We start from the raw sequence: 27,576 nt of genomic DNA, 5'->3' as shown, positions 1-27,576 counted from the left end.
GTCATTAACTCCCGACACAAAAATAAAAATCCATTCTGTCTTCCAATATACAGAAAGTTTTTAAATGCCCAGGGGTATTGCAAATTACCCAGTAAATCCTAGTATTGATGTAGTTTCAGATATTTTTCTCAGAGATACATTTTTCAGCTAAACAATCAGAAAAGCTTCTCCACAGCAATTAATTAGGAAATAAAATGACCAATTATAAAAATAGTGCTAAAAAGTTTATTACTATCTTATTATTTAGTAAATAGAATAAAGACCTTTCCATAGCCATAAAAAGTTGCAAGGAGCCTGTATCAGAAATATAGAATCTTAAATATAAATGTTTAAGTGAACCTTTTTGGGGATCTTCTAGCTCTGGAGCTGCTATACAGGTATTGTAGAAATTAGGTAACTAGTCCATATAATTAGGATAAACATTCTCTCTGGGGAGAAAAAGATGTTAACTTAATTATCTAAAATTGCTAGCTTTCTTGATTAGTGATTACACTTTTACTAAGTGATTTTGGGCAAGTCACTTAACTCTGAGTTCATTTGCAAAAATGAAGTTAAATAATATTACCTACTCTTCAAAGCACGTTTGAGACTGAGAGGTAGTAACTATGAGCACAAGACCCAGGGACCAGGTGGATGAGTGCTTTAAACCATAGCTCATTTCTTTGTGTTTTTCTTTAGAGCTCAGAGCTCTTAAACATTATGATCATCTTAATAGCTAGCTTATCAACTCATCCCCACTATAATTCCAATCAAAGAAAAACTTGAGGTGAAGTGGGATTGCTCTTGAGAAGCCTCTACAACAGAATACTAGCAGCTTCTATCACCCTAGTACTCCCGGACTTCCTTTCTCTCACACATAAACTTTGTCAAGTGAGTTGTTCAACTGCATTTCTAAAATTTGGCACACTACGGAACACAGTTCCTAGGAAAACACTAACATATAGGGTGGTTGGTGCTGTTCTGAGGCTTTGTTAGTGACAGAACAAAAGGAATTCACACTGCTTCAGAAGAGGCTCTGATGAGAAATCAGAAGGAACTTCCTCGTACTAAACCCTGGAGGGGCAGGACACAAAAGTAGACATCATATTCCCTTTCATTTGAATAGAGTTAAAAAGTGAAACAAATTTAACAAATGAAGACTTTATAGTCATAAAGATAGAAGAGTTGATCTTTCAAGGTGTCCTCTGACCCTAGCACTCAATTAATTCCTGTTATCATTTGTGGGCCAGTAAATTCTCCTGAATACCCTGCTTAATATTTAACTCTCAAAAAAGCCACCTTTGACTCCTGACTATAATCAAGAGTGATGCATTATAATTTTTCTGCTGTCTTCTCTTTTATAACAACGTCATCAAATGGTTTTCACACATGTGCTCCTGTACAGGATAAGAGTGTCCCAAGAAAGTATGTTTTCTGAATCACCTCTTCCTGCTCATTCTTTAACAAAGCAACAGAATGCCACATGCTTTTTTCTCTGCTTCTTCATAGCTGTCTTCATATCAGCATTCCTGAGTGTATAGATGAGAGGATTCAACATAGGTGTGATCACTGTGTAAAACACAGAGAATATCTTATCCACAGAGAAGCTGCAGAAAGGCTTCAAGTAGATGAATACACATGGCACAAAGATCAGGCTGACCACCATCAGGTGGGAGGCACAGGTAGAGAGGGCCTTGCTCTGGCCCTGGTGGAGGCGAGTTCTCAGGGTGATCAGGATGATAGCATAAGAGAATATCAAGATCAAGAAGCAGACAAGAGACAGCAGGCCACTGTTGGCGACCATCAGCACTTCTACCACGTAGGTGTCCATGCAGGCCAGCTTGATGACCTGTGGGACGTCACAGTAGAAGTTGTCCAGTTCGTTGGGGCCACAGAAGGGCAGCTGGATGACCAGTATAACCTGTGTAATAGAGTGGATGAAACCCCCACACCAGCAGGCAAAAACCAACTGAAGGCATAGCTGGTGGTTCATGACTGTCAGGTAGTGCAAAGGGTTACATATGGCGACATACCTGTCATAGGCCATGACTGTCAGCAGAAACATCTCACTGGCTCCTAGAAAGTGGAGGAAGTAGATCTGGGCTAGGCATCCCGAAAAAGAGATGGTCTTGCCCTGCTGTAGGAAATCCCGTAACATCTTAGGCACAGTCACACAACTCAAGCATAGGTCAATAAAGGAGAGATGGCCCAAAAAATAGTACATAGGAGACTGGAGCAGACTGGCATCAGCTTGCACTGTTATCACAATTGAGAGGTTTCCCAGGACAACGGCAATGTAAAACAACAAAAATATTAAGAAGAAAAAGAGCTGCAGCTCCCAGGAGGATGATAGGCCCAGAAGAACAAATTCTGTCACCTTAGAATTATTTTCTTTTTTCATCAAGCCAAGAATATCAACTGAGCTAGAGAAAGAAAAATTAAATTGGAACAAGAAAGATTTAAGTTAGGAAAAAGACAAATATATACACGTTAAATGTAATATATATATCCAAATATATATGTGTGAATTATCACATTATGGGTCCAGGGTTTATAGAATCGTATTGCAGAATAAAAGTAATTTAAGCAAGTTCTTTGAGGTAGCATAGGTAGTACACCCTAATACTGATAGAACAAGAACATTTTTTTTTCTTCCAACTCTTTATTCCTGTAATACTAGATTTTTTTGAGATATAATTAACACTTATTATTGTTTTCTTTTTCTTTCAGCATATTACAGGGGTACAAATGTTTAGGTTACATATATTGCCTTTGCCCCACCTGAGTCAGAGCTTCAAGCGTGTCCATCCCCCAGACAGTGTGCACTGTACGCATTAGGTGTGAGTATACCCATTCCCTCCTCCCCCCCATCTGCCCAACACCTGATGAATATTACTATTATATGTGCACTTAAGTGTTAATCAGTAAATACAAATTTGATGGTAAGTATATGTGGTGCTTGTTTTTCCATTCTTGTGATACTTAATAGAATGGGCCCATCAATACATGAGTGGATTAATACAATGTGGTATATGGCCATGGAGTTCTACTCAGCCACAAAAAATGGTGATCTAGCACTTCTTGAATACTAAATTTTTTAAATTGCATTCACAATAAACTAGGAGTGATCTAAAGACAATGAGGAGATTAGAGCATTCTAATCATTCCATTTTTAAAAAATAGACAGAATAACATCCTCTAAGGACAAAAGATCTGTAATGAAGTATCTAGATCCAATGCCTAGCTCTGCCACTTAGCAATGGAGTAATCTCAGGCAAGAGAATAATCTTAATAATCTTAAAAATCTCTGAGTTTTATTCTTTGGTTATTCAATCTAATACAGTGATAATAACATTTCCCCAGGCTGCTTTGAGAATCAAATGTAATATGCCAAAGAGCACCACAAAAAGATGACTAAGTCCCTCAAGATAAGGAAATATTTCTTATTCGTGTTTATATCCATACCACAATGCTTACTGTATAGCAGAAGCTCAATAATTTATCAAATTGAAAGGAGACTGTTTTGTAAACAATGAATTGCTATGTTGTACGAAGGTAAATAGTTATTACGTATATGTTATATTAGGAAACTTAAATCATTTAGGAAGGATTAGAAAAAAAGCTCATATTCTTTGTCTTTAATGATTAGCCCAGGTCACAGAGATTGGGAAGTTTGTAAAGATTGTGTAAGAAGAAGTGAAATTTTAACCTTTGAGTTTACATATGCATCAGCCTCAGCATGAGAAGGACAGTGACTAGAAGGCACCAATAACCAAGAGGAGAGACCCAAGGCCATGACCCATATAACTGAGGCATGTACCAAAGCCCACTATGACCCATTATAAGAGAGGATAATCGGGGAAATCAGAATTGTGCTGTTTCTGGACTTTTCGACAACCGTAAGTGCACATAAGAAAATAAAGGATTTGCTAAAGTACTGTTTTACCCATTTTCCTGTTCTACACTCACACTCATCCCCACATTGGGTAGGAGCACCTTGGATTACTGTTAAAAATCAGGGAACATTGATACATTTCTTCCATTGAAGTGGTTAAGAATTAGTGTATACCTCCCTGTCTAGAGTATTTTCTGCCTAGAATCAGCTCTAGGCAAAATATGAAGACAAGATTTATATTTTTCTGTCCCACATTGCCTGTTCTATGTTGCTGCACTTTGTTCTCTCAAGTCATTCAGAGAAAGTTATCTGATAAAATTATTCATACTAGGTGTCAGGGATTTACATAGACAATGCAAAGTACCTGAATTCTAAAAAGAAAAACCCTTAGTGACATAAAACCTTTCTGTAGGACATTCTTTCAAGATATTCAGGTGGGAGAGATTTGGGGCTCAAGCAGCTTTTGGATGCCTCTATCACACCATGTTTGTGACCATCCTCTTCACCTGCCTATACAGCCAGATGCACAGGTGCATCCACTTCTATAATCTCATAATCGTTGGAAGGAACTACCTCACTTTCTAGAATCAGTTGGAAAATAAAGCAAAAAATACGAACTAGGAAACCATTTGCCAATATATGTACAGCCCTACTTGAGCTCTGCTATATTGGAAATTTTCCAATCTTCCTTGGATACACCAACTATGGCAAATTTCCATGAGAAAATGCCATTCTGATGTTCTTTTCAGTTATCTAAAATGTCTAATTAACAGGGGTCAAGCTCTTACTAAAATTCTGGATTTAATTTGAAACATAATCTTGGGAAAACTGGAAAGAGCCTGAGAAAGAGCAACCAAAATTATAAAAAAAAAAAATGAAAAGAAGTTTCTAGAAACCAGAAAAAAAAAAATGGGAAAGTGTAGTCCAAATCATTGCTGTAATTTAGTCTTAGAATATGGCTGAGAAAAAATATGATTATCTCCTAACATAAAGAAAAATTATATGAAGGGTATATTGTACACTTGCTATTTCTACAGAACAAATGCAGAGAAAGATAAGCTTGCATTAAAACAGACAAGATTAAAATCAAAAGAATCAGAAGGGTAGATTAAATAAGAGCAGGTGGAATATATTATAGCCCAAATTACTACAAACCATTTTTAAACCCTAGTTTATAAGCCCTACTTCTTTAAAGTAATATTTAATTTAGGGAGTTTCAGTACTATAAATATTTTGGACATTTTCTAGGTAATTACTGTAATAAGATCTTGACTAATAGTGATATCAAAATCTTTACATTTACTTAAGACAAAAATAGGCAACATTGTATTCCTAGTCATTCGACTTGTAATCAAGGGAGGGGTTGGATTCTGGTTATTTTTGGATATTTTTTGTGACTCAATAAATTTTCTGCCTTCAGGTAATATTAAAACATAATATCAACCAATATGGAAATTTTACTTTCAGTATTAATAAAATTGCTATGTTTTGTAGAGGCATCTCTCAGCTTTTATGTTTCTGAAGACTTTGATCACAGTAAGAAACTTGGCCTGTGACTATTCAGTGAAGAATGAAAAGAGCGCTATACCCAGCAGCAGGAAGTAATATCCACCCCCAAAAACCACCTCCCAGCACAATATAATTTCCCTTGCCAAACCCCTTCAGGAGCCTGGGAAGCAACATTCAAAAATGCCAGCTCCATTACCCCATTAGCAGTAAAATCAGGCCCTGTGAAGCATTTCCTGTTTCATATCCTAAGAATAACCTAAGAATTTGCAAAAGTCAATAAAAATGTTTTAATTGCACAAAATGAGCCAAAGAAATTGAGAATGCTTAATGAAAAATAAAAGTCTTTAAAGAAGGGTCTTACAGCATGGAGGGAAAAGGACAAATAACAAGCTCCTTAAGTAATCAAAGGCTACTTATGGACAGGTGAGCAGCCAGTCTTCAGTCTTCCTAAACAGGGAACCAAGCAGGTATACAAGGGAAATATCAAAAAAAGAAATAAAGTTTTCCTCATGGGACATGTGCTTTTAGAAAACAATAGGCTATATTTTGCTATTTTGTTTGCTTATTTTTGTCTATGTGGGAATAAATACATTATTAAAGGTACAAATTTGCCAACAATAAGAAGTTATTTTCTAGCTGGAGTTTAAGTGCTATGTGGACTCCTTTTGAAGGTATTTGATGCATTTTTAAATTTCTCCTGAATACCAAGAAATGGACACCATTAGTTGGAGATGGTACCCACAATGGTATTTCCTAACGAGAAGGGCATAATCTTTCTGCTCTAAGCATTTTTGGCCTTGTTTGAAACATTGCATTTTACAGTGCATTTGGGGGAAGTAAAGAAGATTCAGCACAAAGTAACTGAGATAATTAAAGAAATGGGAAATAGAATCTAGTGGGGACTATAGTAGAATTAAGTAGTCTAACGGCAATATTGCCTTCAGTTACATGAAGTTGGTCCTATCTTATTCAAACCTTGTAACTACTTTCCAAGATATCACTAGCCCTCAAATTCCTTGATGCAATAGTAATTTTATCATTCTGTAAATGTTTCTAAGTATAAACCTAGAACAACAAAGCTCAAATGATCTCTTAAATTTAAAAGTAATGAATATCAGAGTATATAGAGAAAAAGAGTAAGAATAATAGTAAGCCTAAAAATAGCATCAGAGTCAGAAAGACGGACAGGGAAGTGAGTGGAGCTTGGAATAAACAAATCTGAGAAACTTACATCATTGCTTATCAGGAGCTGTGTGGTTTTAAGGAAGAATAGGTTATCCTGTCATTCATCCCACCAGTCCCTCATCAGCCTCGGGCCAGCAAAATGGGCAATCCTTAGATGACCATTGCCATTGCCCAGTCTATGCCTTACCTGCTTCCTTATAAGCCAAGCCCTCATTAAGAGATGGCTGAATGAATTAGAAAAATCTCCTGTCCCTAGGGCTCTGGATGTATCTGAGGTTTTTATGGTTCTTACAACATTGCTTAGCCTAATGAGCCCTGGGATTCCCTTGGCTGCTGTTGTCTTGAATCTCAGTTCTTGCTGGAAAGCTGACCTTGAGCCCTTGTAGGTTCTAAACAGTCAGACCTGTTGCATAACACAGCCCATCCCTGCTACTTACTTTGATTGATGAATTTGGCACTACATATGCCACCCATTCTCCATGCCTTGGTCTTCTTTAAATATTTCATAGAATTCAGCAGTAAAGCCATTAGGCTCTGGTCTCTTAATAGGAGAGTTGTCATTACTGTTTAAATCTCCTGTCTTGGTAATGGTCTCTTCAGATTTTCTATTTCTTCATGATTCAGTCTTGGTGGATCGCATATGTCCAGGAATTTATCCATTTCTTCTAGGTTATTCAGTTTTTTTGGCATGTACTTGCTTGTAATAGTCTCTTATAATCTTTTGTATTTCTGTATAATATCTCTTCTATCATTTCTGATTTTATTTATTTGAGTCTTTTCTTATCTTGGTTAGCCTAGCCAAAAGTTTGTTGATTTTTATCTTTTAAAATAACCAACTCTTAGTTTCATTGATCCTTTTATTGTTTTTCTTATCTGTATTTCATTTATTTCTGCTTTTTTCTTTATTATTTTTTCCTTTTGCTAAAATTGGTCTTAGTTTGTGCTTCTTTTTCTATTTCCTTGAGTCATAATGTTTTTTATTTGTAATCTTTCTTCTTTTTTGATGTAGGTGCTTATTGCTATAATATTTCCTCTTAGGACTGCTTTTTCTGCGTTCCATAAATTTTGGTATTTTGTATTTTCATTTTTGTTTGATGGCCAAATAGAAATCTCCAGAGATCATCTCCCCACAGGAATACCAAATGGAACAACTATCTAAGCAAGAAAGCACCTTCATAAGAACCAAAAAATCAGATAAGCAATACCTGGTTTATACATAATAATAAGGAAAGAGGCATTGAAGAGATAGAAAAAACAGTCTTGTATTGCCTATACTACCCCCCTGCCAACCCCAGACAGTGTAGAAGAGAGATTGAGTGTGAGATTTTGCACTGGAATTCACTGCTGCCCTGTCACACAACAGAGGGAAGAATTCTGCCAGTGCCCACAAAGCGAACATTTAAAACAGCCCTGACTGGAGGGGAATCCTTTGCCCTAGTGGGCGGAACCCAAGTCCTAGCCAGCTTCACCACTGGCTGACTAAAGTGGCACGGGGCTCTGAATGAATCTGAATGGCAGTCAAGCCACAAGGGCAGCAGTCCTTGGGCAAGCTCTAGTGCTGAACTGGTCTCAGAGGAGTGAAGTTGGGGTGTGGCCGAGTGAGACACCAGCTGTAGTGGCCACAGGAGTGCTTGCATCACCCCTGCCCCAAATCCAGGCAGTGCAGCTCAAAGAGAGATTCCTTCTACTTGGAGGAAGGAGAGAGAAGATAACAAAGGGCTTTCTCTTGCAACTTGAGTACCAGATCAGACACAGTAAAATAAAGCACCAGACAGATTTTAGAAGCCCCTGATTCCCAGCCCCTGCTCCTAGACAGCATTTTGAGACTCACCGTGGGCCAGAACAGAATCTACTTCTCTGATGGGATGGGCCCTGTACTGGCAGTATTCACCACCTGCTGACTAAAGTGGCCTTGGGCTTTGAACAAACATCAACAGCAGCCAGGCAGTAGTGGCCATGGGCCTTGTGTGAACCCCAGTACTGTGTTGATCTGCCAAACTTCTAGTATGACCTACTGTGGTGCCAGCTGTGTTGGCCATGGGAGTGGTTGTGTTGCACCTTCTCCAGCTCCAGGCAGCCCAGTGCAAAGAGAGACTCTTTCTGGTGATGCAAGTAATTATCCCTTTACCTTTCCCAATCCACCAAGGCTGCCTATCTAGGAGTCTGCAAGAGTTGCAGCATTCCGAAGCTTAGGGTTCCCCCTAGTGCTGAAAAGGTGCAGTGACAACAGAATTAGGTCAAAACACGATCAATGCCCTTTGAATTCTTGGAAAGGTCTCTCAAGAAGGACAGATTCAAACAAGCCCAGACTGCAAAGATTAGAAGAAATGCCTAACTCTTCAATGCCCAGACATTGAGGAATGTCCACAAACATCAAGAACATCCAGGAAAACAAGACTTCACAAAACAAAGTAAGGCACCAGTGACCAATCCTGGAGTGATGGAGATATGTAACCTCTCAGAGAGAGAATTTTAAATAGCTGTCTTGAGGAAGCTCAATGAACTTCAAGATAACACAGAGAAGTAATTCATAATTCTATCAGAGAACTTAATAAAGATATAGAAATAATGGAAAAAAATCAAGCAGAAATTCTGGAGCTGAAAAATTCAATTGACAAACCGAAAAATGCATCAGAGTCTCTCAACAGAAGAATTGATCAAGCAGAAAAAAGAAATAGTGAGCTCAAAAACAGGCTATATGAATAGCCATCTAATCTCTGATAAATCAGACAAAAACATACACTGGGGAAAATAATCCTTATTCAATAAATGGTACTTTAAAAATTAGACAGTCACATGTAGAAGACTGAAACAAGATCTGCATCTTTCACCTCTAACAAAAATCAATTTACAGTGGATAACAGACTTAAACCTAAGGTATGAAACTGTAAGAATTCTAGAAGAAAATGTTGGAAAAACTCTTATAGACATTGGCCTAGGCAAAGAATTTATAAAGAAGATCCCAAAGGCAATCATAGCAACAACAAAAATAAATAAATGAGACCTGATCAAATTAAAAAGCTTCTGCATAGCCAAGGAAACTATCATGAGAGCAAACAGACAACCTAAAGAATGGGAGAAAATATTCTCATGTTACACATCCAATAAAGGGCTGATAACTAGAATCTATAGAGAACTCAGGAAAATCAGCAAGACAAAAATCAAACAACTCTATCAAAAAGTGGGCAAAGGACATGAACAGAAACTTTTCAAAAGAAGATAGACTAATGGCCAAGAAACATGAAAAAATGTTCAACATCTCTAATCATCAGGGAAATGCAAATGAAAACCACAATGATATATCACTTATCTCCAGTAAGAATGGTCTTTATCAAAAAGTCCCAAAACAATAATTGTTAGCGTAGATGCAGAGAGAAAGGAACACTCATACACTGCTGGTGGGACGCAAACTAGCACAACCTCTGTGGAAAGTAATATGGAGATACCTCAAAGAGATACAGGTGGAACTACCATTTGATCCAGCAATCCCATTACTGGGCATCTACCCAAAACAACAAAAGACATTCTATAAAAAAGATATCTGCACTAGAATGCTTATAGCAGCACAATTCATAATTGCAAAGATGTAGAAACAACCCAAGTGCCCATCAATACATGAGTGGATTAATAAAATGTGGTATATGTACACCATGGAGTTCTACTCAGCCACAAAAAACGATGGTGATCTAGCACCTCTTGTATTATCCTGGAGACAGCTAGAACCCATTCTACTAAGTGAAATATCACACGAATGGAAAAACAAGAACCATATGTACTCACCATCAAATTGGTATTAACTGATCAACACTTAAGTGCACATATAGTAATAACATTCATTGGGTTTCAGGCAGATGGGAGGAGGGAGGAGGGGATGGGCATATACACACCTAATGAGTGCGGTGCACACCATCTGGGAGATGGACATGCTTGAAGCTATGACTTGGGTGGGGCTAAGGCAATATACGTAACCTAAACATTTGTATCCCTCTAATATGCTGATATTTAAAAAAAATTTAAATGGTACAATAAAAAAAAGTCCAATAATAACTTTTGTGCAAATTGACAAGGGAATTCTAAATGTATATGAAAATGCAAAGGGCCAAGACTATCCAAAAGGTTTTGAAGAGAAATATTGTGGGAGGATTTACATTACTGAATATCAAGACTTATCACAAAACTATAATAATTTAGGAGAATGTGCTAGTGGTGTAATAGGTACAAAAAGATAGATGGAATTAAAGAATCAAAAACTGATGCATGCATATATGAACATTTAATTTATGATAAAAATAGGACTGCATAACAGTGGTGAAATGAAAGGGTTTTTAATTAAAGAAAAAATGTGCTAGGTCAAATGGGTTTTCATGTGGAAAAATAAAACCTGACACTATACAAAGAAATGAATTTCAGAAGGATTGCCTACCTCAAATGTGAAAGATAAGACATTAAAACTTCTGGAAAATGGGAATGGCAGAACAAGATAGCATAGTTAGATTCTCCAGCCATTATCCCCCAACAGGAACATCAATTTGAACAACTATCCAAGCACAAAAACCTTCATAAAAGATAAGAAAACAGGCAAGAGATAACAGTACCTGGTTTTAGCATAGTAATGAGAAAAGACACATTAAAGAAGGTTTAACGGATAGTTTTCCATGACCTGTGTCACCCCTCCCTCAAGCCCAGGCAGGGCAGCAGCACATAGACATTGGCCACCTGGAGGAGGGAGAGGGAAGTAAGCATAGGACTATGCCTCGGAACCCAGTACCCAGCCCGTCATAGTAAAACCCAGCAATGGACAGAACCACTCAGCCTGACACCAGTTGGATACCCACAGACAGAGCCTCTAGAACGACTCTAGTGCCAGAAATCCATGTCCCAGGTGGGATGGACTTGAGTTATCTGCTAAAGATGAACATATGCATTCCATAGGATCTAGCAATTCACATTTATAAAACATAAATTCTTGCAAGCACACACCAAAAGATACATATAATACTATTCATAGCAGCATCATTCCTGACAGCCAAAGACTTGAAACAACCCAAATGTCCCACCAACAATAGGATGGATACCTGTGGTATGTATATTCATTCAAAGGAATGTTATACAGCAATGAAAATAATTGAACTTCAGTTATATGAAAAGCCACAGATAAATATTCACAAGTATAATTATGAGTAAAAGTTATTAAACACAAAACATGCTGCATGATTTCATTTATCTATATTTCAAACACAGGCAGATGGATGGTATTAGAAGTAAGGACAGTGGTTACTTTGGAGACAGAAGTAGTCATTGGAAGGGTCACTATGAGGCTTCTGGGAGGCTAGGTAATGTTCTATTTCTTCTACCGGGTAGTGGTTAAATGGTTGTATGCACTTTTAATAATTCAATCTCATAATATGTATATTTTTAGGTACGATGTTTTCATAACAAAAAATAAAGCAGATCATTTTATTCTCTGCTCAAATACTTCCACTGACCCTTTCTTACAATGCAAGCCAAAGTCTTACAATGGCCTACAGGACCCTAAATGATCTGCCCTCACCCCAGTAGCTCTGTGCCTCCATGTCCTACTACTTTCCCCTTTGCTTACACTGCTATAGCCACATTGGCCTCCTTGCTGTTTCTCCATCATGTTCTGCTTTCTTCTGCATCTGGTTCCTAAGACTGACTGACTGTTTTGCCTAGAATGCAATTCCCCCGGATAGACATAAAGTTTGTTCTCTCATTTTAAGACATTGCTTAATTGTCACATTCTCTGTGAGTCTTTCCTATTACTCTATTTAAAATCATTATTCCCCTGTTCTAACATTCTCTCCCCACTCTGTGCTTCATTTTTATCCATATTATTTTTAATGTAAAAATTACTTTTAATTATCCTATTTATGCTATTTTCATCTTCCAATACTTTGAAGGCAGGAGCTTTGGAGTTGTTTTGTACAATATCCTCAAGATCTGGAATAGTGTTTTGGCACATAGTAGGCATTCAATAAATATTTGGGGAACAACTAAATGCCAGTTAAATTTCTTGAATGGGAAATGCTTTGTGCTCTACATAAAATTCATCTCAAATATCTCTAACAACTCTACAGTCACAGATACTTGATGAACAGAGAATGATTTCTTTTTCTTCAAAACAGATACAGGGAGCTTTAGGGTAAAGCTTCCTACTGTAGCTATTATGACAATTCCTTTTGCTACATAATTATTCCCCAGGAAGCTTTGACAATACCTGGACACAAGAGAAGACAGAAAAAATAGAATCTATTAATATTTCTACATGTTCATTATTCTTTGAGGAATAGTAATAACTGGTCTTTGATTGTAAGTGAAAATTCAAAAATGATATCCTCTTTTGAACAAGTACTATCAAATCATCAAGAGAGAGCTCCAAATCCCAAAAGGCTATGATGCAAGTAAATAGACATATATAATAACTTCATCTGAGCTTTCATTTGGACTATAAACATGTGCTTTGAAGGAGGAAAAAATATTTTATGGTTCACTCTTTGCAACCCGTGAGAGATTATGAACAGGATCATACAATTCCTTGGAAGTCCCTCCCATACCCTTTGCTCCATGGAATAATATTTTATCTCCTGTCTCTGACCTTCTCAGCATTCATTCAAGGAGTGAGTGGGAAGTGCATATCATGGGAGCCATACCTGCTCCATTTTTTGCAAAAATAATTTAATAGAAAATCTTTTCTTCTTGTCTTTGAGAAAACTAAAAATATATCTCAGAGTGAAATGCTGACAAAGAATAAAGCCCAAAAATATAAACATTCTTCCCACTTCCCTGAGTTCTGGAGGATATTTTTGACTTAGTTTTCATATCTCTTTAAAAGATGATTAAGTGATATATATGAAGAGGCTTACAATTTCAAGTAAAGACATATATTACCTGATGAATTGCTGGAGAAGATGCATTTTGATGATTTTTGTTATGTGGTGAGTAGAACAAATATGACAGATCACTCTTCTCAGAGATACTCTCTCCCAAACCCACATGTTGATTTTCAATTCCATTAGATTAATAAGCCTTGGTAGTATATGGATTACTGCCTTAAGTAACAAAAATATTCAGCTTAAATGAGTTTTTCTTGTTTTTATCATTGTTGTTGCTTGGGCCAGAAGTAACCAGACAGAGAGGAGAAAGTTCCACGTTTCAGATTGGTCTAGATGGGAAAGGCCTCAGTGGGCCGTCACAGTGAGATGTAAAAGGATGGCAGAGTCTGTCTGAAAGGGAGAAAAAGAAACATGGGGAAAAAAGCAATGAATAAAGGAATGTAGAAACCCTCATAAAATTATAAATTCTATCTGCATTTCATTTTTTTCTACAGCCAACTTGACAATGACTAACAGATACAGGCACATTGACCTGGGCCACAGTCACTAAGACCAGCTGCTCTTCCTAAGGTCAGTTGGTGTAATAGGCATATCTAGTTCATATATTCACTGGGTACTGTATCAAAATATTTAGCCAGAACAATTTAGAGGCCAAAGTATGGCACTCTTCCTCGTCGTGTATAGGGCATCTGGCTGCCTAAAAAAGAAAATATGCATTTTTTATACTAAACATTGGTATAGATACATGAAGTAAAAGAAAAGGTAATATATATCATTGAGTGACAGAGGTCTTTTTTATTACCACTTTAAAACACCATAAGTAATCTATAGTAGATGAAAGTGAAAATAAACTTTAACTTATGCCCTGGCATGGCACTACACTGAGAATAGTCTTCTGAAATACCTTGATTTAGTAGTTTATTTTTATATCAATCTTATAAATTATAAAGAATCAAGTATTCATAGTACTATTAAAAGAGGGTGACAAAGAGCGTAACGTATCAACAACGCAAATTAGCAGTAGAAAGGGTAGACTAATTGAAATACATAATTTATCAGAATCCCAGAAGTTTTCACTCCTAATATTGAGTCTAGTGATTTTAACAAGGTAAAAATTTGCCCTCAATTCACATTTGCCCTGCATTATATTGTTGTGACTTATTAAAATAATATCATCTGTTCAAGAGTTGAGTCATGAAATTCACAGTTTGTTGTTTCAACAAAAGTCTAATTCTTTCCTACTTTATAAAAGACATGATAAGGAATTCTGGTGTTTTCACGAAGAACCAGCATGCTCCATTTCATTTTGTGTTTCTGTAACTTCTGCCATCTCCATGTCTTCCAGACTAATGAACGTGTCCAGCAGGGAAACTACCAACTCTGTCAGCTACTTTATTCTCATGGGCTTTCCTGCAAGCCCCAAAATGCAGCTGCTCTACCTCGGGCTCTTCTCGGTAGTCTACACTCTCACCCTCATGGGGAACGCAGCCATTGCCTGTGCTGTGTGGTGGGATCAGCGCCTTCACACTCCCATGTACATCCTTTTGGGAAATTTTTCTCTCCTGGAAATATGTTATGTCACCACAACTGTCCCTCAAATGTTGGCCAACTTCCTCTCCACAAGCAAGTCCATCTCATTTGTGAGTTGTTTTGCACAGTTCTACTTCTTCTTTTCTTTTGGGTATGATGAGGGCTTCTACCTTTGCATCATGGCCTTTGACAGGTGCCTTGCCATCTGCCGCCCTCTGCATTATCCACGCATCATGACCAGAGAGCTGTGCACTGGCCTCCTCATCTTTGGATGGTCAAGTGGCTTCATCATCTTCCTAACTCCAGTGGTTCTCATTTCACAGTTGCCCTACTGTGGCCCAAATATCATCAACCATTTTGTGTGTGATCCTGCCCCATTAATGATGCTGTCCTGTTCTGAAGACACCACCACCCAGCTCGTTTACTCCACTTTGAATCGTATCTTCATGATTGGCACCTTTCTCTTCATCCTCTGTTCCTACGCTCTGGTGATTCTGACCGTACTACGGATGCCCTCAGAGGCTGGCAAACGAAAGGCTTTCTCCACTTGTGCTTCTCATTTGGCAGTTGTCACCCTGTTTTATGGCTCTATTATGGTGATGTATGTGAGTCCTGGATCAGGACACCCAGCGAAAATGCAAAAAATCATTACATTGTTTTATTCTGTGATAACACCTTTGTGCAATCCCCTAATATACAGCCTCAGGAACAAGGAGATGAAGGATGCTCTGAGGAAAGTCTTCAAGACCAGTCAAGGTGTTCATAAACTATAAATGAAAGACAAATTCCACCCCCCAAATGCAAGTTACCTGAATAAGGTGTGAGTGAAATATTTGTCTACAAATTCCTTAAGTTTTATTAAGAAAGTAATATAACGAGGACTCATTTTCATCTTAAACACCACTCACCACAAGATACAATACTGTAGTCTTATTTAAGGAGAATGTTTCAACAGTGAATTAATTATATTTTGTGTTGAAGCTGATAGCAAGTAAGTAAAATTTTATGTCTAAGCCAATTGGACCCTCTATATGTAATTCAAGTTTTTAAAAAAAGAAGACTGAAGTCTGCTTTGTATTACTGATCTGAAACAACTAATACACATATAACAGAGATCATAGACTGCTCTGGTGATTAACACTGAAATCCAATAATTCTCCACTAGGAGATATTGACTGAAACAGAAGATTCGGGTTTTAAGATGTCTACCTTGCCAGATTGTAGTAGGTTGTCTTTACTTTATGGAAATAGACTAATAGCTTTAGCTAGATAATAAATGATTTTTCAGAGTACACAAGAATTAGGAATTAAAAGTGTATTAGTTAACTGAAATACTGTACAAATAAGATCTAAATAGAAAAACCTAAGCATTACTCAGGGCATAACTGGCTTTGTGGTAAATGTAGTTTAAACACAGCTTCTGGCACCATAATTGTTCAGTGTTAAGACTGCGCGACTTACTTTAGTACCGCCGTAGCATGCTTAACATTATTTTCATAAATATTTGATTAGCAGAGTTACAATTATGATTTTTGTTTTGTTCTGTGGCCATTTTTTTCAAACATGATACTCAAAAGCGTAGTGAAAAGGGATCATAATATAAAACGTAATTTACAGAGTTTTAATTTGTAGTCTTCATGGCTATTTACTCCACGAAGTGAGGTGCAGGTGCAATTAGGTTTCATATCATAAAGAACCTGGGTTGAGAATAGTTTCTGGATTTGAAAGGCAGGATTTTATGTAAGCTCTGGAGGGGAAAAGTGGTTGTTTTATTATACCTCTCATGAGAAATGTTAATTAAATAGCTAAACAATTGCCTGAAAGCTATTTTATATAGGAAGAAAATATAAACAAGTTAGAACTTCATCTAAACTGACTTCAATGGTAGGTTCAAATATTTAAAGTATCGATAAATTTAACACTGCATTTCACCTGTCCATGCCTGTTTCATTCATCTTTCATAATCCTATGAGAAAAAAAGGGATAAGAATTAATGATTCTTAATAAAATATGATGTCAATTGTTACAAATATGCAGAGTGCCTATCTACATGTGTAATTATCTTCAAGTTCATTATTAAGCAAACTTTTCTCAGGCACCTTAAATTCTATCTCATATTAAGCTTGCTGTCACTTGATACAAAGAATTGCAAACTATTTGAATCTTTAAAAAGCATTTCCATAAGACACAGATGTACCTTCATTGTTCCAACATCTCTTCCTCAGTTCCTAACTACGGCTTCCTGGTGAGAAGTAAGTTTCATACAACCAGCTGACAAAGGAGGAAAGAACCTCAGGTTTGGTTCACAGGTGGGTTGTCTGAATATACACTTGTGCAAGGACAAAGTTGACTACTGCTGCGCCTTAGTCCCTCTCAGGGGTGGCCATAGAATGTGGTGGTGGAGGAAATCCTCATAAACCAGTGGTTTGGGAGCAATCCACTTAGTTGTCCACTTTGTATATTGGGAGAAATTGCTTGCTATGCTAGATAAGGATACGTGTAGACTAACAACTGTTCCAAAAGGTTCACTGATTTGAGCAAATCCCTTTCCCTCTAAAAAAAAACGACAAGAAAATCAGATTTAAGGAAGTTTGAGATGGAGGCCTATACATGGGCCTATGAGAATAAGCACAAAGTATGCAGATCTTTGTTTCTCAACTCAGTGCCTGTTACCAAGAATCTTCCAGAATGGAAGCACTGAAGACCCAGGTGGAAAGGATGAGTGAAATGACCTAGGAGATAATATAGCACAGAAAGAGATTAAGGCCTGGAACCGAGCCTTGCAGACTATCAGCGTTTAATGGCCAAATAGAGGAAAACGAGCCTACGTATTGAATAGAAAAGCTGTAGCCAGAAAGATGAGAATTTTCTGGGATATTAGGAGAGAAACCAGAATAGAGTTGTCATTGAAGCCAAAGGAAAAGAATGTTGCAAGAAGTGAACAGCAGTGCTGGATTCTGCTGAGAAGAAATAGATACAAATTGGAACAAAAAGGAAGTCCATAAGGCATAGGGACATGAATGCTATTGGTGACTTATGCAATGGCCATTTGAGGGGCGTGGTAGGGGAGGAAGCCATATGTAAATATTAAGATATTGGAGAGGAAGAGATGTGGCCTCCTTGCTATTTCTTAAACATGCCAGGCACACTCCTGCCTCATGGGACCTACACATGCTGTCTCCTCTGCCTGGAACTCCCTTTCCCCAGATATTTATATTTCTTAACCCTACACTTCCTGCAAGTCTTTGCCCAAATATCACCTTGTCATTGAGGCCTTCCCTGACTATGCTATCGAAACTGACAACCCGGGGAATAGTGAGATAATGATCAAAGGGTCCAGAGTTCCAGTTAGACAGGAAGAATAAGTTTTGGAGACTTATTGTGCAGCATGGGGACGATAGTTAATAATAACGTATTGCATAGTTGTCTCTTTGTATCAGGGGGGATCGGTACCAGGACTTCCCTGATGATGCCAAAATCAGGGGATGTTCAAGTCCCTAGTATATCAATAAAATGGCATATTATTGGCACATAACCTAGCTACATCCCCCCTTATACTTTTAGTCATCTCTAGAGAACTTACAATATCTAATACAATATAAATGCTATAAAAATAGTTGTTATATTGTATGTTTTTTTATTTTTATAATTTTGGGGGTGTTTTATTCTTTTCTTTTTTTCCCAAATATTTTCTATCTGCAGTTGGTCAAATGGCCAGATGTGCATCTCATGGATACAGAGGGCCAACAGTATACATGAAACTTGCTAAAAGAGTAGATAGTAAATGTTCTCACGGTAAAATGACAAGTACCTGAGGTAGATGAACATGTTATTTAGCTTGATTTAATTATCTCACAAATCATACATCCATAAAAATATCACCTTGAATACTATAAATATATACAGGTTTTTAAATATAGAGCAATAAAACGCCAGATGAAATCACCCATTATAAAGTAAGCACATATTGAACTAGTGCCAAGTTAGCCTCACATGCTGGACAGCGATCCCACAGAAAGTAGCCTGGCTTTCCTGGAAAAAGGCCCAAGTCAGAGTAGCCTCCTATGAAAATTGTAAGTGCTTTAAATGACAGCTTGAGCCCCAGAATGCTTCTGTAAAGAGAGAAAGTAAAATATACTCAGCCACAAAAAACAATGGTGGTATGGAACCTCTTATATTATTGTGGATAGAGCTGGAACCCATTCTACTAAGTGAAGTATTGCAAGAATGGAAAAACAAGCACCACTTGTACTCACCATCAAATTGGTGTTAACTGATCAACACTTACATGCACATATAGTAGTAATATTCATCAGGTGGTGGGCAGGTGGGAGTGGGGAGGAGGGGATGGATATATTCACACCTAATGGGTGCGGTGCGCACCGTCTTGGGGATGGACATGCTTGAAGCTCTGACTCGGGCAGGGCAAAGGCAAAGGCAAAGATTACAATAACCTAAATATTTGTACCCCCAAAATATGCTGAAATAAAAATAAATAAATGAAAAAATTTAAAAAAGAAAGTAAAATAATGCTAGTTCTGTGAACTGTCTCTTCTCATGTAAATATATATAGGTTTTATTTGTCGTTTAAACCTTAATAATGCTGTGGAAATGTTGCAGCCCCGCCATCTGCTACACACACTCCTTATTGACCTACACTTAGTTATTTTTCTCCACCTTCACTCATGAACCCCGAGGATACTATATAGCTCACTTATTTATTAGTCACCTGCCTTCCCCCATTAGAATACAAGTTCCACATGTCAGGGATTTTTATTCATTTTGTGAACTGCTGCATTTATGAGCATTTAGAGCAGTCCCTGGAACATTGGCAATCAATTATTGTTGTTAAATTAACTGATCAGTTCTCAATATTAAAATATAAATAATATAAACTTGTGTAGTTAATTTTATACTTAACTACAAATATGAGTCCAACCATAAATGTAAATATAGATGAAAGGGAAAACTTTAAATGTTTACATCATTATGTTCTTTTTCCTCATATGATTTCTCACATTTTTCTACAAACTTGTAGTTATGTTTTGTATGATATCAACAGGAAACATTTGTTAAAAGAAGTTAACCTTCAGAGAGATCTTGTTAGGGTCGCAGTTAGGTAAGAGCAAGGGAAGAAGGAAGGGAAAAGTTATTCAGTGGCTCCAACAAACAGCTCCTGAACGAACAGATCTGAGGAGATGAAGGGAGCCATTAATTTCCCAGCATTGCTGGGAAGGTACAAAGTGACCTTCCCCCCCTTACATCACAATTATAATCAATTAACATTGTGGTTTTGATGCCCCCTCCTTGTGGGGAAAACAGGGGAACTATGAGTAAGAATGGAGGTTGGACAGAATGAACACCGAACACCCAGCCTTCTTTGACCTCCACAAGTAAAAACAGCAACTGTCACAGTTGGGCACAGTTGCTGTTTCCGAGCCTGTCCACTCCCTTTCCTGAGAGCCCAATTTCACTTCTACACAACCTTTGCTAAGCCTGTCCGCTTTTGCTCCACAAACTTTCCATTATTGCTTAGTTGCATGTGCGTCCAGAAAATCCTTTCTGCAATGTTAGCAAGGACCTTTATGCCACTGACAATCTCAAAAAACAAAAAGAGTTCAAAAATCGTGGCTCTGAAGCCTACACAAGGAAGGGGCAGGAGGGAAGTGACAATGCAGAGAGCTGTGGTGGAGGATGGGACTCAAGAGTTGCTCAGCATAAAACTCCACAAGGAAGAGGCCTGCCCCCATCCACTAAGCCTGAGCAATCACCTTAATGTAGCAAAATTTTACCCTACTAAGCATATGAGTATTTAAGGACTCAACACTCTGACTTGAGAACACCTAAGATACAAAACGTTACCTCAAAAGTCAGTGAGACTCTCTAAAACGTCTCAAATACATATGTCTTCAATTCATTCTCATTGCAAATTAGTTACAATTTGGTACAATATATTGAGAGAGATCCGCGGGAGAGTGGTGAAAGTTAAACCTAACTTCCAAGACTGTGAGTTATCACTCTCAGATCAGTGTTAAATGACAGGGTATGTGCAGTGAGTCTCTTCACTGCCTCCTCCCGATTATGGAAGGGAACACGAAAGGCTAAGAGCCACACACATCACTCGGGGAAGGCAGAGAGAAAAGTGCAGGTGTCCTGAACTGTGCTGCTCACAGAGGGACCCACCACCAAGCCTGGATGCTTCCAAACCTGTTTGTACCTAAAAGCAGGATCTGGGGGCCTCGGGCCCACTGCATGTGGGCCACTTCATCCCAACTCTTTTGGGTGCTAGTTTCTGTCCAGTGGGCAAACCCAGAGACCCGATCAGGACCTAGTCTCCCTCAGGAGCTCTTAGCTTAGCTACTAATAATTAATGACTTCTTGGTTCCCAAACAAGGGTTTGCTGTGTTTGTTTACTTGCCACTGCGCCAAAGTATTTTGCCTTACCTGGCAATGGATGAGCGAGGGGTTACCCCGGCACATTCAGGCCACGTGGTACAAGCCTTCCCAGAATGTTACCCTCCCGAAGCTTCCTGAGGAGAACACAATGAGCTTGCTGGAGATGTCACAAAGCCTCTGTTGCCATGCCAACGATTCTTAGGTGAGATCACAGAGAAGAGGGTAAGAAAGAAGAAAGACAAATGCAGGAAAAGGTGAAGAATAATAGTAAAAACATACAATATCTAAACTTATAGCGGAGAAATGTGTTGAAACCTTTGGGGAAAATTACTTTTTCAGAATCACTGACTTTCAAACATCTTCTTAGAGAGATGTGGTTTCACAGAAGAATGGTTTCTGAGCTACTTAACATATTAGTCTAAAAGTAAAAGATTTGGGACTGATTTTGAAGCTTACACATTATTGAAGTAAAAGATTTGGGACTGATTTTGAAGCTTACACACTACTGTAATACCAAAAATTTCTTATGAAGGAAGCTAGATGGCCATTAAAATGGCAGAAACTCAAAATATATTCTCTGCAACATACCACTGAGGTGAGGATGAAATGGTTTTGAATTATAGCATGAAACTTCAAATACTCCAGGGGCTCCTACAAAGTGTAACTTGGAGTGTCCTTGACTTAACACTGAAAGATGAATAGGAGTGGGAGCCGGGGGTGTGAAAGAAGGAACCTCGTGATCTAAGTATGCAACTCTGAATATTTAGTCTAAAGCTCTCCCAGCATCAGTGTGTGGTCCATGGGCAGACTGAGTGTGCACTTAAAAGCCCAGGGCCTGTCAGTTTGACTGAGTGATGAGGATTATCCTGCCACCTGGCGGCTCTGAGCCCACATGCACAGGGCTTGGAGAAGAGAGGAAGGAAATGAAGGAATCACAGAGTGCCTAACTGAAGAAGGAAAGTTCAGAAACACATCTTCCTCCCCCCTCCCCATAGAAGTCAGCTCACCCAAGCCTGCTCATCACTATCAGCATAGAATAACAGCATATTTACTTAATTAGCAATATGAAAAGGGCCTGAAGTTCAGCCCTTGGGTGGGATTTTTGCTGCGAAAGATTTCCTAGGATTTTTGTCCTACTAGAGTGGCTTGATGCACTGTGAGCTCCTTGAGGTCAAAGATTAATTAATTTTGTCTCTCCAGAGTCTAAAGTTCAAATACTTTTTCATTAAATTAGGCTGTTTATCAAGTAGAATGCTTTAGTTACAAGATTAATTAAGAAACAAGTCCTCAAAACAAAAATGACGTATTGTTGACTAGAGCGAAGAAAAAACATTTAATAACTACTAGAAGTCATGTTCAGATTAGATATAATTTTTACTGTTGTTATCCTAATCTCTTGAAAGATATATCAAGTGGAATTTAAGCCAAATATAATCTCTTAACCTCTGTGAATTTCTGTTCTATCACCGAAAAGGATAATGCCTCCCTCACATTTTTCCTGTAAAATCTCTGGCATGTAGCCTGGCATGGGATAGATTTGTGGGGAAAGCAAGTTCAAGAACTTGAGTGCTAAATGAGACCCCAGCTGATCCTTACACACTGAAGTGTGAAGGTCGCTGGACCATTCCAGTGAGCATGGGTCCCCCTCCTGGGTGGCCCATAAGTGTAGTCAAGGTGACCAATTGTTAAACCACCACATCTGAAGAGTACGAGGAGGCAGAGAGGTTGCCGCTAGTGAACGATTGGGAAGGAACTCGGGATTTGGGATTTGTTCAAATGAATCTTCCTGTCACTTGAACAAGCACATATGAGGAAAGGGGAGCTCCAGGATTCCTTGAAGCAAGCAGTGACATGCACTCTGAGGCTGTTTTCTAAAATCTAGAGCCAGCCTGGAGCGACCAGGTTGGCAATAAACCAGAGGGGACATGACTTGGTAGCAGTCTCAACAGTGGATTCAGGGAGGTCCTTTCACCTCTGAGTTCACCACTGAAAGTAAAACAGGCTGGAGGATTGAATGATGCACTGTGATTGTCCCTGCTGCTCCTGAGGGGTGGCCTCCAGGATCAAGATGTGGCCAGAAAAGGATGCATAATAAAAGGAAGGGAGAGTTTCCTGGCACTCTGCTCCTTTTTGCGTAACAGCTAAAGAGGATTTGTGTGAGGACCAACCTGTGTCAATGCAACACCAGAATCCAAATCTTCGATACCTAAGATTGTTTCAGAAATGTTAATCATACACATGTGGGAGTCCCTTCACTGTCCTGATTCAATGTTCACTTTGTTGTAAATATTCTCTCAAAACAGGGCTGTGACCTTGACTATTTTTCTCTAAATATATTTTAGATTATAGAAAAGAAAAGTACATGTGATAATATGTCATTCTTTTACAAAACCCACATGCTTGTTTCCTTGGTCCTCCAGGAGAATGTCCAGGAAATATTTGCTTGGAAATTCTATGAGAGTAATCTTAGCCAGCACCTCTTTGTTTTCTGTTATTTTTCAGATGACATGATGGCAGGATTCCGGAAGCTTTGGTTGAACCGGAGATTAAACAACTGAAATTAAGATTTTATGTTTCCTCTATTTGAAAAGGGAAAACTGAATCTGTATTACCAGGTGGAATACCAAACGTTTTAAGGAAGAAACAGAATGATCACCCAATATGATAATCTTAGAACAAAAAGAAGTAAACAGAGTGGTTCTCAAAGACAAAGGAGTTTGTTCTTTAAATCAAGAAGTAAAGAAAAGTCACTACCTTCAGACATGGGATCATGTTTCATCCCATAGAAAGGGAGGCTGAATAACAGAGATTCAAGATTCTCAGTTACATCTAAGTCAACTCAGATGTCCCCATCCCAATCTGTTTTGGTTGTCTGTGACTATAATAGTAAACCAACAAAATCTTAGTGATATAGGAAACCAGAGGCATATATTATCCCTCATGAGTCTGTCCGTCTACTGGACTCAGCTGGGAAACTCTTTTGAACAGGCAAATGACAAGACCAAGGCTACGTTTTAGGATTTTCTGAGGACTAAAGTAGAACAACTAAGAGGTAATAAAGGTCTGAATAATCTTTTTCCTCCTTAGTCTTTCAAAGTGAGAAGTTTGCTTTTAGATGTTCAAGTAGTCTGGGGTAGAGACCAGTGTTCCTAGAGCACACATTGCTGATGTCCTCAACTATTTTACACTACTTGATGTGAGCATTCACTCCCACCAGAGTGTTTTAGTCATACTATGTAGGCCCCTGAATGTCATAAAGTAAAAATGGAAGGAACGCTAATCACTAAAAGTAAATACTTTTCTCATATTAATTGAGAAGTCACATGTTCCTCTCTCTGTAGTATTTCTGTCAATTAACTTAAATGTTGATACTTCTTGCACCTTCCACTCACATCCAAAGAATTCTGCCAAGCTATCTTTCTAAAGTTATTTCTAAATACTATAAATTTTTATTCAATATCCTAAAATGTCTATATCTCAACATTTTCCTCATTAGGCTCTGTATCCCCTAAAACTATGGCCCCCAACTCCAAGGCTGTAGACTAGTACCGGGCTGTGGCCTCTTAGGAACTGGTTTACACAGCAGGAGGGAAGCGGGGGTGAGTGAATGAAGCTTCATCTATATTTACAGCCACTCCCCATAACTCTCCATTCTTCCCCAGACCCAGGTCCGTGGAAAAATTGTCTTCCGTGAAACTGGTCCCTGATGCCAAAAAGGTTGGGGCCCACTGCCTTAAAATATGCGCAGTGACATTGGAAATGTTTCTAAACTTTGGTGACACATTGTGTCTTTTTTCCCTCAGACTATGTCCTCTGGAAGTTTCTTGGAGTCCACATCCCAGAATGTGGATTCTTTGTAAATGATGGTGCCTTAGAGAAGTTGCCATTACTCTTTCCTGATTCCTCAGAGAATGTGTAATCAGTAACTTTTTAAAGATTCATTGGCTTGGAAGAGAACTTTTCTAATGCTATTGAGGCCATGTCCCAGGAGAATATGAGCTAAAGAAAGAGCATTCTTTATTTTTGTACAGCAAAAAAACTCTTTGTCTAGCTGGAGGCAGAAAATGTTTTATAAAACAGGTCATTTATAGATTTGGCCCATATCAGAACTATGATAGTTTCGGCTTTTGATTACTGCTGAGGGTCTTGACACTCCGGTGTCAATTCCCTTTCATTCGATAATTTTGTAATGTTGGTTTATGAATGCTTCTAGTTTAGAGCATTTTTAAAAAAGATAAATATTAATAAAACTTCCACCTGATCATACTAAAAGACTTCCCAGAGCACTGGTCTGGAGAGTAGGTAGGAAGAAAAACTACTTTTGAAAATTTTGTGTTTGTGCTTAAAATGTAAGCCCTCACGACTTCTAGGACTCACATCCCTGCACATAGCCAAGAAAAAAAATTTTTCAGGTGACTCAGATCCCTGACATCTTTTCATAAGAATGTGGGAGGAAGGATGTTAACCTGTAACTAAAGAAAGTGTTTGACGCCTAGCATTTAGGAGAAATTTTTGATTTTACCAAACATATAAGGAAAATCAATCCCAAAATTTTATGAAAAAAAGCTTCATAAAAATAAAGTCCCATGCTTAGATCTTCTTTTGGAAACTTCTGTACATAATAACTAAATCAATATGATAGTGATTATATCAGCCTACAAAATTAAAGTGAAAGGTTAAGCAAAAACTTAAAGCCACTGTTTTCTACAGAAGACATTGCAACTTACAATATTGAAAGTCAACATTGGTAAGTAATGTTATAGATTTGCTTTCTTATAATACTCAAGCTAACAGCAGCAGCAGTAGAAATTGAGAGATAATGACTTTAAAATAATTACTACCAATTCACTGTAAAATATGTGCATTTTTTGCATATTTAAATAATTTTAAGTAATATATTTAACTAAGATATACATAATCAAAATTTCCCTTACTGAGTCTATTGCACTATATGTTGGGTTTGGGATAAGAAACTAATACATTTATTAAGTGCTAACTTTGTATTGTATGCTAGCCAGAAACTATCAAAGATCATTTCTGCCCAAAAATAAGAAGCTTACAAAATGAGTTTAACTTTACCTGGTTCTATTATGGACACATATTAAGAGAGTGATTTAGCTGGCAAAAGTTTGTTTTTGTGCAACCAGCTACATTCTATGCCCAAAACTCAGAATATACTATATAACCAAGAAGATGTAAACTACTAGTCCTAACTGATAATGATATGTCTCTTGACCTTGCAGGTTACTGACCCAATGAATATCTCTGAGCCAGATTCCAGCTTTGCTTTTGTAAGTGAATTTATACTCCAAGGTTTCTCTTGTGAGTGGAAGATTCGGATCCTCCTCTTCTCACTGTTCACTACGACATATGCTCTGACTGTAGCAGGGAATGGAGCCATTGTTTGTGCACTGTGGTGTGACCAGCGACTTCACACTCCCATGTACATGTTCCTGGGGAATTTCTCCTTTCTAGAGATATGGTATGTCTCCTCTACAGCCCCCAAGATGTTGGTCAACTTCCTCTCAGAGAAAAAAACCATCTCCTTTGCAGGATGTTTCCTCCAGTTCTATTTCTTTTTCTCTTTGGGGACATCTGAATGCTTACTTTTGGCTGCCATGGCCTTTGATCGGTACCTTGCTATCTGCCGTCCCTTGCACTACCCTAATATCATGACCGGGCATCTCTGCACCAAACTGGTCATTACCTGCTGGGTTTGTGGATTTCTGTGGTTCCTGATCCCCATTGTTCTCATCTCTCAGATGCCTTTCTGTGGTCCAAACATTATTGACCATGTTGTGTGCGACCCAGGGCCACTGTTTGAATTGGCATGTGCCTCTGCCCCCAAAACCCAACTATTTTGCTACACTTTAAGCTCATTAGTTATTTTTGGTAACTTCCTCTTTATTCTTGGGTCCTATATCCTTGTCCTAATAGCTGTGTTGCATATGCCTTCAGGCACTGGGAGACATAAAGCCTTCTCCACCTGCGGGTCTCATTTGGCTGTGGTATCACTGTTCTATGGCTCTCTGATGGTCATGTATGTGAGCCCAGGACTCAGTCATTCTGCTGGGATACAGAAAATTGCAACTTTGTTCTATGCTATGGTGACCCCACTCTTCAACCCCCTCATCTACAGTCTCCGGAATAAGGAGATAAAAGCAGCCCTGAAGAAAATTTTGGGACTTCCATCATAATCTAAAGCATCTTAGATGATTCCTCCATGAT

At 38.2% G+C, this 27,576-nt stretch overlaps 2 protein-coding genes across 2 annotated transcripts; one reads left to right on the top strand and one right to left on the bottom strand.

Moving 5' to 3' along the window:
- Window positions 1-1,439: 1,439 nt before the first annotated feature.
- On the bottom strand, window positions 1,440-15,700 carry LOC105814307 (olfactory receptor 4Q3). Its single transcript, XM_012649234.1, is given in 3 exon segments — window positions 1,440-1,471; window positions 1,474-2,402; window positions 15,605-15,700. Coding segments are annotated over 2 exon segments (939 nt in total). The 5' UTR covers window positions 2,381-2,402; window positions 15,605-15,700.
- Window positions 15,701-26,561: 10,861 nt separating this feature from the next.
- Window positions 26,562-27,576, top strand: LOC105814331 (olfactory receptor 11H12). The gene has a single exon (XM_012649260.1). It carries the CDS (start codon window positions 26,568-26,570, stop codon window positions 27,543-27,545), a length of 978 nt encoding a protein of 325 aa, XP_012504714.1. The 5' UTR covers window positions 26,562-26,567; the 3' UTR covers window positions 27,546-27,576.

The sequence above is a fragment of the Propithecus coquereli genome, unplaced genomic scaffold, assembly GCF_000956105.1.
Source record: "Propithecus coquereli isolate 6110/MARCELLA unplaced genomic scaffold, Pcoq_1.0 Scaffold3, whole genome shotgun sequence".
Lineage (NCBI taxonomy): Eukaryota > Metazoa > Chordata > Mammalia > Primates > Indriidae > Propithecus > Propithecus coquereli.
Note: the sequence above shows the minus strand (reverse complement) of the source record. Positions and strands in the feature narration are given on the sequence as shown.